The sequence below is a fragment of the Belonocnema kinseyi genome, chromosome 6 (genome assembly GCF_010883055.1).
Source record: "Belonocnema kinseyi isolate 2016_QV_RU_SX_M_011 chromosome 6, B_treatae_v1, whole genome shotgun sequence".
Taxonomy (NCBI): domain Eukaryota; kingdom Metazoa; phylum Arthropoda; class Insecta; order Hymenoptera; family Cynipidae; genus Belonocnema; species Belonocnema kinseyi.
In genome coordinates, this window is record NC_046662.1 from 80210811 (window position 1) to 80226169 (window position 15359).

General features: G+C 32.9%; 1 protein-coding gene across 1 annotated transcript in view; it reads left to right on the forward strand.

Moving 5' to 3' along the window:
• The window catches only part of LOC117175473 (Down syndrome cell adhesion molecule-like protein Dscam2), a 203877-nt gene that overhangs the window by 125884 nt on the left and 62634 nt on the right, over positions 1-15359 (forward strand). Inside the window, exons 6-9 of the mRNA XM_033365180.1 lie at positions 4144-4469; positions 7607-7856; positions 12041-12185; positions 13933-14195. Coding sequence (XP_033221071.1) covers positions 4144-4469; positions 7607-7856; positions 12041-12185; positions 13933-14195 — 984 coding nt within the window. The remainder of the gene's footprint in view (positions 1-4143; positions 4470-7606; positions 7857-12040; positions 12186-13932; positions 14196-15359) is intronic.

Here is a 15359-nt window from a genome sequence, read left to right on the forward strand (position 1 = left end):
GTCAAAGTAAAAAGGAAAGGAAGGGCTAGTGGGGGAATTGTAACAGGGGTTAGGGATGGATTAGAGGAAGAAGTTCATGGAGAGGGAGAGGTGAAGGGCGTGCAAATAAGGGCTGTAAAGATAGGAGTGGTGATGTATAAGCTTGTAACTATGTACAATAAGGATGGAATGGAAAGGATTTAAGAAAGGGTAGAAAACTTACTAGGAGAGAGAGATGATGGTATAATGGTAATGGAGGGAGACTTTAATGCGAGAATTGGGCGGGAAGGAGGCCCGTACCAGGAAGGGGAGTGCTTTGAAATAAAATCGAAGGATAATATAATAAATAAAGAGGGGGAGATTCTAAGAGACTGGATGTAGGATAGAGGGAGGGCAGTGGCTAATGGTATGGTAAAAGAAGACGAAGAGGGGAGTCGCTGGACGAGATATGGGAGGATCTAAAAGATAAAGTGAAAGGTTGTGTGCAAAAGAAGGTATTTAGGAAAAAGAAGAAAGGAATGGTTAAGCCGTGGTGAGATAGGGAATGCAAAATGATGAAGAGAAAGGTAAAAAAAAGTACATGAAGTGGAAGGAAGAAACCGCTAAAAGGGAGGAGTACGTAGAAATCAGGAAGGAGTTTAGGGCAATGTGTAAGAAGAAAGAGCAGGAAAAAGAAAAAGAGCTGGAACAGGAGTTGAGAAGTGTTAAGACAGAAGGGGAGGTGTGGAAAATAATTAATAGGTTTAGGAAACGTAGAGGGGGGATAAGTGAAAAGATAGGGAGCGACGAATAGAGAAAAATTTTTAAGGATTCATTTCAGGGGTCAGATGAGGGGATCAGAAGAAACAGCGAGTTAGATGAAGAGGAGCTGAACGACGAGGAGATAGGGAAGCAGATAGAGAAATTAAAAAAATCGAAGGCAACCAGGATTGACCGGGTAGAGACCGAATCGTGGCTGTTTGGCACACAAGAGGTAAGGCAGAGGCTGAAGGGGGTAGTGAAAAAATATGGAGGAAGGAGGGATTCCTAAGAGGGTGGAGAGAGGGGTTGATCGTACCACCATATAGGAAAGGGGATAGGGAGAGGCAGGAAAATTATAGAGGAATTACGCTCATGAATACTGCGTACAAAATATACGTGGTGGTGTTAGCAGATAGGCTGCGAAAGGATGTTGAAGGGAAAGGAATATTGCCGGAGAAGCAGGCAGGCTTTATAGAGAGAAGGAGCACTATTGACAATATTTACGTCTTGCAACACGTGGTGGATAGAGAATTAACCAAAAAGGGTGCCAAAGTGTACGCGTTTTTTGTAGATCTAAAGAGCGCGTTCCCGTCAGTGGATAGTGGGAGGTTGTGGGAGGCAATGGAGAAGAGGGGAGTGAAGAGGGGCCTGATCGAGAGGGTAAGGGAGGTATATGAGGAGACGAAAAATAGGGTGAGAGAAGGGGAGGGAATGCCTGAGGGATTCTGGATGGATAGGAGGTTGAGGCAAGGGTGACCGATTAGCCCAACGCTTTTTGCAATTTTGATCGCGGATATGGAAAGTAAGCTAGCGGCCGGAGTGGTAGGAGGAGTTAGGGTAGGAAGAGTCAGGATATTGTAACTCGCATATGCAGATGACATAGTGCTTTTGGCAAAGAACTAAGAGGCTTTAAAGGAGATGATGAAGAGGTTGAGACGTTACTTGGACAAGAATAGGTTAGAATTAAATGCGGGCAAGTCGAAGGTTATAGTGTTCAGGAAAGGAGGTTGGAAAGATAGGAGAGGAGAGTGGAAGTGGAAGGGAAAAGCGGTACAGGAGATGAAAGAGTGGTTAAAAAGATGGAGGTGGAAAGGGAAAGGGAAAGGGAAAGGTATTTTAGAACGAATGGATTGCATATGGATGAAGTTAGCAAAATGCACGAGGAAGGATGGAAGGTATATGAGTTGGTTCAAAAGAATGGCATGGAGAAAGAGAGAGCAGAAGAAGAGGAGATAATAAGAGAGTCAAGGTATAACGGAAACTATGTGTGGAACATGCCAAGGGAGAGAGCGCAATATTTGTGTAAGAAAGGAGAGCAAGGAAGTAAGGAACTTATGGCGAGAATGCGGTGCGGGTACATGGAGAAGTATAATAGGTTCTGGCTTTCTATAGAGAAGAAAATGTGTGAATTGTGCGGGACGGGGGATGCAAAATTGGAGCATTGGTTGGAGGAATGTGAAGAGGTGAAAAAGAGGGGAATAAGCATGGAGGTATTGTTGCATGAAAGGGATGACAAAAGGGCAGTAGCATGGGTGAAGGGGGTGTTAGTTAAGATAGAGAAGAAAAGAAGGAAGGAGGAAGAGGAATGGAGAAGGAAAGATTGTAAATAGGAGAGGAAGTAGATGTAAGATAAATGTAAATATTGTAAATAGTAGATAAGTATTAGGTGTTAGCCGCGGAAACAGAGGCTGGTAATGCGAGGCATAGCGACAAAAGAGCAAAATGCGTGCGAGGCGAGGCGCAGCGAGGAAGGTTAGGCTATAGGCGAGGATGGATGGTTATTTGTAAGACGTAGATGTAAGAAAATTATGTAAAAAAGGGAAGTGTGAGCAAGTCAATTTTTTAAGGCCAGCAGACCGAAAAATAAACGTTTATCTATCTAACAAAAACAAATTTATAACAAGATTCAAGAATTCGCCAACAAAAAGTTGAATTTTCAACTAAAAAATATTAATTTTTACACAAAAAGATTAATTTACTACCAAAAGATTGAATTTACAACCAAATTAAAGAATTCTGCACCAAAATTTGAATTTTTAAGAAGGAAAGAAAACCATTTTTTTTTATTTTTAAAAAAGTCATTAAACTTGAAAACCTAGTTGTCAAATTTAAGAAAAAAATTTTTTTAAGAAATAGAATAATTTTTAACCTAAAAAAACTAATTTTTACCAAAAAAGACGAATTTTTAGTCAAATTTAAGTTATAAACCAAAAAGTTAAAGTTTCAACAAAAAGTAGAATTTTTGAACAATAAGATGGATTTACTACCAAAAAAGACGAATTTTTTAAAAAAATTAAGAATTCTCTACGGCAAAGTTCAATTTGCAACTAAAAACGATGAATTTCTAAAAAAAAAGATTAATTTACTACAAAAAAAGACGAATTTTCAATAAAAATTCGAGAGTTGTCAACGAAAAAGTTAAAGTTTTTACTAAAAAAGTAGAATTCATGAACAAAAAGGTTCATTTAATACCAAAAAAGACGAAATTTCAATAGATTTTAAGAAGTGCTCACCGAAAAGTTTTCAAGTGAAAAGACAAACCTTTAATAAATTCAAGAAATCTCAACCAAAAAGTTGAGTCTTTAACTAAAAAAGAAGAATTTTTCAACTAAAACATTGTTAATTTACTACCAAAAAGGCAAATTTTCAATCAAATTCAAGAACTCTCAAACATAAAGTAAAATTTTTAAGAAAGATAAACATAAATTTCTAAACAAAAATATTAATTTTCCACCAAAAGCAATCGCCATCTGGAAACGTACTAAAAACGTTACTATAGGTACTCTTTGAAAAAAATATTTCACTAAATTCTAAACGGTTAATATGCGTATAAAGTTACTTTGACTACCCTCCTAACGGTTACCAATCGTAAGTTTTGTCAAAGCCCCCCCTGCCTAAAGTAGTAAAGCAGTTTGTGGCCGATCCCTTATATGAGTTCTATGATCTCCACTAGTTTGCATATTATGTCCCAAAAATTAAAACTCCTTTACTTTCTATAACTCTACTGTCTTCCATCTCCCTGTGCGTTTTTTTTCCTTCCCCTTCTGGTTCGAAACCTCGATATTAAAGAAACTTGCTTCCTTCTTCAATTATTAGTAACGATTGTAAAACCACTAGATTTAACTTCTTTAAAGGAAGAAAAGGAATTAATGAAGATTTTTACTTCAGATTTAATGTAAATTTATTTTCTTCATTTAAAATAAAATAAAACTGGGTTCTGTCATTATCCTACTTTGCTGATTTGATGTATATTTTTGCACAAATATTGTAATCAGGAATTGCATTTGCGTGATTGTTGGATCGTTAATATGCGGCTGACTTCATTGGAAATTAATGTTACCGCCAGACTGAACTGAAATATAGAACGTCCGAGGCTCTCTATTGTCTGAAGTGTAATGGATTTGTTTGCTAATCTGTTTGTAGAACATCGAAATCCTGTACCCCCACGATTCAACGAACGCGTAAGCCCGGCTCCAATTCGTACCGGGGAAACTATAGTTCTATCCTGCATCTCTCAAGGAATACCACCACCAATGTACCTCTGGTTTCGCGAATCCATTTCTGGCACTGAGATGATCGTCAATTCCGAGAGAATACATTCCAGGGCTGGCGTTTTGGTCTTACAGTCTGCCAGGATTGAGGATGCTGGACGTTATGTTTGCCACGCCAACAATACAGCTGGTTCCGAAAGAGTGGAACTTGAGGTTTCGATTATAAGCAGTCTTTCGATACGTCTGCAGCCTCAACAGGTTGGGGATACTTTTCTTTTTATACTTTTTTTACTATCTGTATTATAAAAAACTGACAAATCAAAATCACTTGTTAATTCTCAGAATTTCAATTATAATTCTCCAAGTCTATAATAAGTTTTGGAACTGTATAAAGAATTCGGAACCAAATGTACAGAAAATGTCTTTTAGTCAAAATAGTCAAGTCATCACGTCAAAAAAATGTGTGATTAGATTACATAATTTACGTTAAAATCCTTCCCTGGCTCGACTCCTTCATTTCAGCATTTAAAAAAGGCTCTGCGTTCGCGGGACAGCGCGGGCACCGGCTTTTTTTGAAATTTTATGAAAAAAAAACTAAAAACTGTGTTTTTTTTAATATCGCGTTGTGAGCATATATATTACACAAATGACTTTACAGATGAAAAATAAGAAATTTTTGACAAAAATAAAAAAAGGATGTTCTAGCTATAATAAATTTCGGAATTTGTCTTGACAAAGTTTGTCCCTTTATTCGATTTTCGTAGAATTTGCCCCTTTTTGCTCAATTTTACTTTAATTGCCGTTTTTAAAAATAGCTCGCTTTCAATACATCCAGAGATAAATGTAAATGCATTCAATATGAATAATACATTCAGAAATAACTTCATTTAAAGTTTGGACTCCTTCACTTAAAAAAATAATAATTTTATAAAAAGCTTAATGCGTTTTCTTTATTTACTAAGTTAGCTGTCATTTATCTGTGGAAAATGTTTATGTGAGGTACACAGAAATATTTAATTTTTTCGAAAGATTAAAAAGTACAATGTTTCTCCGAAAAGCCGAAGAAAAGGAACTATTCGTCAAGCTATATAGCTTAGTACATCGGGAGGTATTATATAAATTTCTTTTTAAAATTTCGAATCTGCAGATTGATCATTCGATAGAAAATAATTAGAAAAAGTTGAATATACTTATGACCCACTGGAACAAAAGTTTCGTGGCTATGAACTTCACATATTAACGATTTTGTGTAAACAGGATGTTTCGGGGTTGTTTATACAACCCATAAACATTAAAGCAAGGAAATTGACATATCCTGAAAACAAAAATCAAGGGATATTTTTTTATTTAGTATTGTGATCGAAAATCACTTCAAAATAAATGTGAAAGACATCGCCGTACAAGCAAAGTGTTCAAATTCATTTGAACAATTGTATGATCATTCCTCAAAGATTCAGGCAGGGTAGTAGACGTTACCATATATCCAAAATCACGTGATATTCTTAATTAAATTACTTAAATATAAAGTCAATTAGAAATGAGTGCAGAAAGCGTGTTATATCCAGAAAAGTGTTTCAATTTATTTTAAGGGTTACTTAGAAATCCCTCAACGACTCAAATAGGAGAATCAACAAAAAAAAACTAAAAACCCAGGCGATTTTTTTATTAGGATATTAGGATAAGAAATCACTTCAAAATAAGTACAGGAAGCGTTCTTCACAAGAAAAATTATTTCATTTTATTTTAAGGGTTCTTTTAAAATCCGTTCAGGATTCGAGTAAGGAAACTGACATTTTCTAACAATCAAAACCACGAGAGATTAAAAAAAATATATTGGCTTGAGTGATAACATCAATATAAGGGCAGAAAGTGTCCTCTACTTGGAAATGTGTTCAAATTTATTTTAAGGGTTGTTTGAAAATCCGATAAAGATTCGAGTAAGGAAACTGACATTTTCTAACAAAGAACTCTATGGGAGATTGTTTGAATAAACTATGAGTGTGCAAAATAACTTAAAAATAAGTGCAGAAAGCTTACATACCAAAACAAGTATTTCAATTTATTTCAAGCATTGCTTTAGCACCTCCAAAAGATTTAGATTAACAAATCAACATTTTCAAAAAATTTTAACCACAGAAAATTTGGTAATGAAGCTATTAGAGAAAGGAATTCCAAATAATTCCTGCAGAAAACGTCTTCTACTGGAAAAAGTCTTTAAATTTGCTTCAATCAACAATTTGAGCCCTTAAAGTCATGGCGATTTTTGTTTAAACCATTGAGATTTTAAATCTCCTAAGAGTTAATATGGAACGACCTTTTATGCTAGACGCAGCTTTCTAAATTTATTCTTCATTTATTGCTAACCCTAATAGCTTAATCAAATTCCTCAACCAAGTGGTTTAATAGAAAATCTCCTTTTATTTCAGTTCTTGAAAATAACGATTTTCTAGCTCAAATCTCCGAGGGATGATAGAATAAGTCTTAAAATTAATTTAAAAACATTTCCTGCTATGCAATTTTCTTACATTTATTTTGAAGGATTTTCCGATCCCAACAGTTCAATCCAAAAAATATCCCATGATTTTGGTTTTTAGGGAATAGCGATTTCCTTACTTTAATGTCTTGGAGATCCTAAAAAATCCCTTTAACATTTCGGATACGCAAAATCGCGAACCCTTTAAGTTCTTAGATACAGAACTTTGGTACGAATGGTTCTGATCAGCAAAAGATAAGGCTTCTATCTAAATCTAAAAAAAAGTTTTAGAGAAGGAAAAAATTAAAAAAACGCGAATCTTTCAATTGAAATACATATGCAAACAGAAAATTTTGCAATAGTTTGAATATAAACTGTCTATTTTTTATATAATTTTCTTTTAATTGATCAATTTCAAGTTTCTAAATTGAAAAGCAATTTTATAATCAGACATTTTGACTAAAAGCCCTTTTTCGATCATTTCCGTTACTTTCAAATAGTGTTTACTTTCCAGCACTAGAAAAAATGGATTCAAATATAAATCTCTTAAGCAAAATTAAATACCAAGTTTGATTAAGAATTAAGAGCTAAAGCAGTTTATCAGAATAATACTCCACTTGCTATGTGCTCGGTCCTTTTAACTTGTTTGGAATTTATCAATCACTGCACAATTTAATTGTCAGCAGAACAGGACAAAAATGTATAAAAATTCCTATCTTCAAAGGAATAAATTACTTCGACTTGCCAAAGAAAAGCTGGGCTGCATTTACTCTTCTACAAAGGAACCAATGTAGTAATTAATGGAATCAATGAGAAGAGATCTAATTGTTTTTTGCGATGCCTGCTTCTCCCTATCCACATTTTTTGCTCTTCTATTATTTGTTTGAAGTTTTTTGACTTTTTATACATATATATTTTTTAGGTGACTGTCGACCTTGCTAAAGACGCGGAGTTTCAATGTACATTCACAGGTCAACCAACTCCTATAATATCTTGGGCGAAAGACGCTCTTCCCTTGAGAGAAGGAACTTCCGGCAGAATCAAAATTTTAGGCAACAATGGTACAATTCTGCACATATCTTCCATCACTCGTGACGACAAGGGAATGTACCAATGCTTTGCGAAAAATGATTACTCAATGGTGCAAGCTACAGCCGAACTACGACTTGGAGGTAAATAATTTTTTAAAACAAAAAATGTGACTGTCTTTACTGGACACTAATTTACAATTTTTCTTCACCTTTTTTATATTTCTCTACATAAATCGAACAGGTAGATTTTAAATCTTTGATAGTTGAACTTCCTTGAATGAATCTTCTTTTCAGTAACTCACAATTACATTTTAAAAAATCGCTTTAACTTCAGTAGGTAAAGTAAAATTTAAAAGGATAAAAAGAATATAACAAACCGATAAATGTTTGAAGTAGATTATATTCATTGGACGCTCAAAAGTAAATACATCGCGTGTCTTGAAATAATGTTTCTACTTACCAGATGACCCGAGTCTTTTCAGCGTCGTTTCTTTCTTAGTAGAAAAAGTATATTATGACAAGACAGTGAATGAATTTTTCCACATTCTTGTACAGTTAAAAAACTGTTTTTTATAATGAAATAGATATACGTTTTAGCACATAGAGAAATGTAATCTTTTTTAAAGCAACTATATTATAGTTGCTGCGTCCAGAGTTAATAAAGTTTGAAATAATAGGTAAATGAAATAACCTTTTTCGTGAAATAGGCATGATTTCAGCCCTTTTCAATGTATACGAAGCGATGCTAAGAGTTAAACAATGAAAATGATCAAATAATAAGTTGATTGCATTTGCAGATTTTTTGATGAATCGGACCAATTGGAAACGATATCTGATCATAAATTACCAAAATTAAGGCTCCGAATGCAAAAACAAGATACAAAATTAATTTTCTGGAGTGCGGAGACCCCTGAAAAATTAAATTCTGAATCTCTTTCTTCTGAGAAAAAAGTTTTAGCTTTTTAGTTTTTGGATTATTTACAAAACAGTATTTTCTTCTTTAATTAAAATAAAGCGCCTTTTTCACTTCAACTTGGAATGAAATCGGAACTGTTTTAAATGTTGTTTAAAAAGTCACAGAAAGTATACAGAGTAATTTTCTGCGACCGATGACATTAGCAAAAATTGAAAATGTTTTTTTGAAAAAAATAGAATAATTTTTTGCCGAGGGCTTTCCCAATTTATTCGTAAATAACTTTACTCATTTCAGAAGTCCAGCGAATTTTGAGCAATCGAAAACTGTTAGAAAGTTTTTAAAAAAGACTTAAAAGAAGTATTTTGGGGAATTTTTAGCAATTTAAATAGTATTTAACAAACTGCTAATATTTTAATTTTCCGATGCGATAGGTTTTTCCCGCGCATAGCATTGGGTGAAACTCCGTCACAGAGGTCAGTCAAATACAGCAAAATTTTATTTAAAATACGAAAAGGCAGGACTTTTCGAAGTCACATGAACTGGGTAGTAATAATTCAGAACAGCTAGTGATCAATTTTTAGTAATATTAAAATAAAAAATTATAACTAGTAAACTCAAAAAGACAATTAAAATGGATTTAATAAAGTGTAAATACTATATTTAGTATAGATTTTGATTGTTATATATTAATTATTTCAACTAAAAACATAGAATATAAGTGTTGTAAGTATCATTAAAAGAATAAGTTTAGGGCAATTTAATGGTTAAATTAACCTGATTCTTATTATCTGAAGCTTATTGCTATTACTTTGAAACAATAGTAGATTTATTCTAAAAAGTATCTTTTTTTTTAATTAGGACCTAAACTAAATTTATATGGTAACTTTTTTCAGCTTATTTCATGTAATATTTCAAAGATTCTTTTTGATTTTGAAAAAAAATCAGAAACTTTAACAGTTAAATAAACTTTCAAGATTGTTTGATTGATATGTTAATTAGAGTTTTAAATAGTATCAATTTAAAAAAAAGGTGCAATCAATTCTCAGAAATATTGAAGATAAAAATGTTAATAATTTTAATCATCCCTTAATAATTGACTTCAAATTAAATTATGCTTTTTAATTAATATTACCCTATAAAAAAGACGGATAAATAATTAAGAAGTGAGAGAGAAGCGGGTTTGATGTCCCGTTCTTTTTTCTCCATTTTTTTGTCATATATCGGTCTCTTATCAGTTGTTTTCCAACGTTATTAGAAAGCATATTGCTCTTATTTGAAATCCTTCTGCGTAATTATTTTTCACAAATTGATTTTTTTGAGTCTTTATTTTTAAAAAACTCTCATTTAAAGAAACGGAATTTTTTTTAATGTTGTTATGGAATCTTGTTGCGCAATTTGCCTATTTTTAAGCTTATTTTAGTTTAAAAATTCTACTTCAAATATGCAGGTATGTGTATATGTAGAGACGAGACAGAGGACGCGCGGAATATGAGAAATAAAACGTTTATAGATTATTTATTTTTAAGACTTTTATGTAGCCGATCTCTCTAGAAGTGGTCAAGTTTAAATATTTTAATCAGAAAGAAAAAAAGAATTATTATTATTAACAATTATTTCTCATATTTAATTGTAACAACAACAACGGCTTTCCGGGCGAGGCGAAAGCTACGCGAGAGATAATCGATCGCACCGGAAATTTAAACATTAACCCTCTACCGCCCTTGAAACTTTCTTTTTTCTGAATTTTGAGATATTTAGGCATATTATTCCTATGGCGGAGTGTATACAAAACTAAAATTCCAGCTCATTACCGCCCTGACTTTCATGTAAATCCTTGCGTTAAAAATTGCTGTTCGTCTCAAAGTCATATTTAAAAAAACTCAAGTCTTCCAAACGTTACATATATGTCACTGTGGGCGGTAGAGGGTTAACAGCTAGTTAATTACCATTTAGATTGACCCTAAACTTCCCAAAAGCTTCTTTGAACCTTCTTAAACAACTTTCTCACAGACGATTTTTACTTGCAATTGTGCAACGCCTAGGAAACAAATAAATTTTTTTCTCGGAAAAATTTTAAACTCTAGCTACGGTACTTTTATCATTAACATTTTTATAAATTCCTAAATTTACCACGATTAAAATATTTTTTAACTTTGAATAATTTATAAATTCATCATACATTTTTAAAATTTTCGGAATTACCAAGAATGCTGTGCCTAGTCATTCCGAAAAATTTGAAAGTTGGAACAGGTTTCCTAAGCCAAGCTTATGAAAAATATTTGAACGGTTATCATGAATTTTGGGACGACCTGTCACTTCATATTAAAAATCTTCTATATAAGCAGAAATCGTGCTTGCGTTACAAAAAAAAACATCTGAAATCATCCAATTGTCATAAAAAAATATTGAATGCAGCAAAGATGTGAGACTTTTCAAATAGCATATGATATTCTTGACTAAATTTAACCTACCTACGAATTTTTTATTATTCAACTGGAAAAGCAACTTTTTTAATGGTGGTCAAAGTGAATAATGAATTGTTTTTCCTCTTATACGTAAATTTACCAGCATATGTTGGTTATTTATAAATAATACTTTACAAATATGTCTGTAATTCTTCTTTACCCTTGTGTACTCATTCAACTTTATGCACATCATTACACACCCGGGGTACCCGGCTACCCATCGTCCTGTTTAACCATTTTTAAAAATAATAATGCAATTGAAATCGTTTCCTGGTCGTTTATTTCAATAATTAAATATTAAAAGTCAACCACAAAGGCCCAAAACAATTTAAAACACACTATACCGCAAAACAATTCACCTGCTGTCTCTGGCAGAATTCGCGAACTAAACGGTTGCGTTGCAACCTGACGCACAAGCTTGCACGTTGGCTGCCGCAAATAGATGGTAACGAATATTTAATTTTCAATGAATAATTAATTAAATTATTATATTATTACTTGAAATATTTCATGTGCATGAATCAAATAACCTTATAAGAAATAAATAACCCACGCAAAAAACACCATTTGCCGAGAATTGAGCTAAATAACGACGATGCTGGGGCACCAAGGAAAATTTTAATTTTTAATGCACTTAAATTTAAAAAAGTAACATGGTACGCACCCAAGCACCCAACTGTGCACACAAGGGTTAATCATTCAGCAGATAAAAATAAATAAATAATTAAAATAGAAAATAAAAAGTAAGTAAAAAAATTAATTTTTACATGAGATAAGAATATAGGAAAATGAGAGAGAAAATGTACTTAAGAATTTCATTGGGCAATTATCAATTTAAAAATTGAAGTAAAAGAAAAAATAGCTAGGAAATAGAACGACTGGACCAATACTTCAATCAATACTTCAATCAATCTAATAACGGCTTCCAATCATGTTTTTTTCAGATGCGTCTCCTCAACTAGTGTACAAATTTATTGAACAAACGATACAACCCGGGCCTCCAGTATCTCTCAAGTGCATCGCTACTGGAAACCCAACACCACACTTCACTTGGTCCTTAGATGGGTTTCCACTTCCTCATTACGACAGGTAAATGTACTGTTAATAACTGTCTTTTGAAATATAAGTCTTAAAGGTTTCCTATTTTCTTTGTATTAAAAGATAGTCAATTAAAATTTGTTTAAACTGAAGTGAACTTATAAATAATTAAATGTAAATTTAAAATTTTGTTTCAGCCCTAAATAATCAAATTTAAAGTTTGTTTGCCCTCACTCATGAATTTCGATCCAATAGCTCAAATAATTATGCGTTCGAAATTTCAGCACCCACATAACTTTCTTAGTTTTCGTTGAACTCTTTAATCCAAGGTGGACCACAATCTTGTTTCATAGCAAAAACCAAGTTCAATGTAAAAATTAAATTTTTCGAAATTTTTGAAATGAAGCTTTTGTAGAACATATACTTGTTGGTCATCCATATAAGTATAATATAATGCTTTTAGGCATAACGTATTTGAGTAAGAAAATAAAATAATTTGCAATATTATGAACAAGTTAATTTTGAAGATCTATTTTTGGGTGACTTGAAAAACTTTTTTTTAAATCTATTTTGTGGAAAATTCATCTTTTGGTAGAGCACTAATCTTTTTGGTTGAAAATTCATTATTTGTAGATTAAAAAATCAGCTTTTTGGTAGAAAATTCGATTATTTTGTTGAAGGTTTAATTATTCTGTTAAAAATCATCTGCTTTGTTAACTCTATTTTTTTTAATTCAACTTTTTTGTTGTAAATTTGTCCTTTTGGATTAAAAATTTATTTTTCATAATAGAAAAGTATTCTCTCTTAAGTGAAAATTTATCTGTATTGGCTAAAAATTAACTTTCTATTGAAAATTCTACTTGCGTCCAAAAAATGATCTTTTTGACTTCAAAATTCAACTACTTGATTGAAAATGAAACTTCTAAATATTTTGGTATCGATAATATTGGTCTTTGATGTAATTAAAAAGATTTAAATTTAATTATTATATCAGAAAAATGTCACATATTACAAAAACTTTGCGAACCTATCTAATGTGACACTTGGTGACGCTATGAAACAATTGCCCCCCCCCCCTTTTTTTCGATTGTCAATTAATATCTGGATGCTTTCTATATTTGACCATATATTACCATTTATTCAAGGTTGACCGTGCAAACCAAGACAACGTGCAAAAAAATAGTGCAAAAAGTGCAAACAAAGAATAAGTGTCGAATTTGTCAGCTGATTCAGAATTGTTTTCCATTTAAATATATTAAAAGCAAATGCAAATCGGGGGGTTAAATCCCAAATTTAGTGGCTGCTTTCTTTTCTTGCACGTCAGTATTACACCAGGGGCGCACAAGCCATGTATGAAAAGTAGCGGTTGCTACCCCAACTGGAGGGGCGGGTACCCTAGAGGTTGGGTGGGTGGGGTGTGGGTTTGAGTGAGATGGTCTGGAAAATATAGATTTTACTGAAAGTAATACTAAACAATTCATGATTTTAAGTAAAAATTAAGAAAAAGAATTTTTTTTAATAAGAAAATAATCCGTTGCTACCCCGGTGGCGGAGGGAGTGTGCGCCCCTGTACTACACGCATGCAAATTTAAAATGATACAAAATGGTACAAGGACAAAATGAGAATACGTTGAAATAAAGTTAACAGCACAGTATAAAGTTTGATACTCTAGATTATATAGTCTTCACTTTAGACCTGATTTGCTACAAAGTTTAGTGCCAGAGTGTTACGGTGGAAGCATAAAATGTTTTGAAACGACCCCTAGCTGGAAATTGAACGATCGACTTTTACTTTTAGGTTTATGATAGGACAATACGTCACGGTACACGGAGATGTTATATCTCACGTAAACATAAGTGGCGTTCGCGTAGAAGATGGCGGAGAATATAGATGCACAGCGGACAATCGAGTAGCGAAGGTGTATCATGGGGCACGCCTAAACATTTATGGGCCACCCCTCGTACGTCCTATGGGTAATTATGCTGCTGTCGCTGGTGAAACGACTGTCATCAAGTGTCCCGTGGCTGGCTTTCCCATCTCCAGTATCACTTGGGAGAAAGGTAAGCAAATATTATTCAGACCTTATCCCAGGGCAAAATTACTGTTTCTTCATTAACTTCCACCGAGAGCCGTAACTACTGTCCCTTCAGAGTTTGCTGAAGAAGCGTTAACCAAGTCGCCCAAACTTGAAAAACTAACTGCCCAATGCATGTATTTTGGTCGATTTTTTTCACAGAAAAAACTGGGATTTAACTAATTTTGCAGCTTAAATAAAGGTTGTTATCTGATAGAACTTAAATTCCAATAGAAATCTCTGGAGATCCAAAAGGGTTCCTTTGAAGAAGACTTGTATAGACCAAGATGAAGACGCATTCACACACCAATCGTTTGCAAAGTGGGTTTAGTAACTTAAAGACTAACAGATTATGGCGGGAAAGCAAAAAAAAAAAAGATATAATAATATTTTAATGTATACTGTTTATAAAAGGTGAGTCAACCGATGACTTAAGACGAAAAGTTTCTTAGCATATGAATACGCCTTTATGTTTAGAAGTTCCCTTTTTTTGTTTGGGCGAATTCCTCAATTTCATGTCACCGGAAGGTAATAATGAACTAAATCAAATCGCCCAATCTAGCAATCCTGTATGAATGTCGCCAAAAATAAATTTTGGACAGTGATAAAGCTTACTTTATTTCACATAAAACAAGTTTTGCCTTAACTAACAATTACGAAATGTTTAAAATAAACAATTTAAGAAATTTGAATAAAATTATATAAATGCTCTAAAAATCTTAATAAATATAATAGAGTAATAACTGCTAGTGAACTGCTAGTGTAAAGGAAGCTAACGACTTTTCTATGCTTTCTTATATGGGAGAGTGGTACTTCGTCAAAACCATTTCTTATGGCACTTATTGTCAAGTCTGCAAATCACTATAAAAATTAATTTAAACAGATTTTATTATAAACAGCTGGGTGTCAGCGCAATTCAGTGCTTACTTCAATGCCTAGTATTTATAATGAGAAAAAAATTTAGTGTTACTTCATTGATAATTTAAGAGTATTAGTTATTATTTTTACCTAATAATATCAGGAGTGCCTAGTAATGCTGGTATTAATATTAAATATAAAAATCATAAATTCACGAAATTGTAATTAATACATAAACACATAAGGGGTCCTCCACAAATTACGTAAGATGTTTTCCTGAGAGTCTTAACCC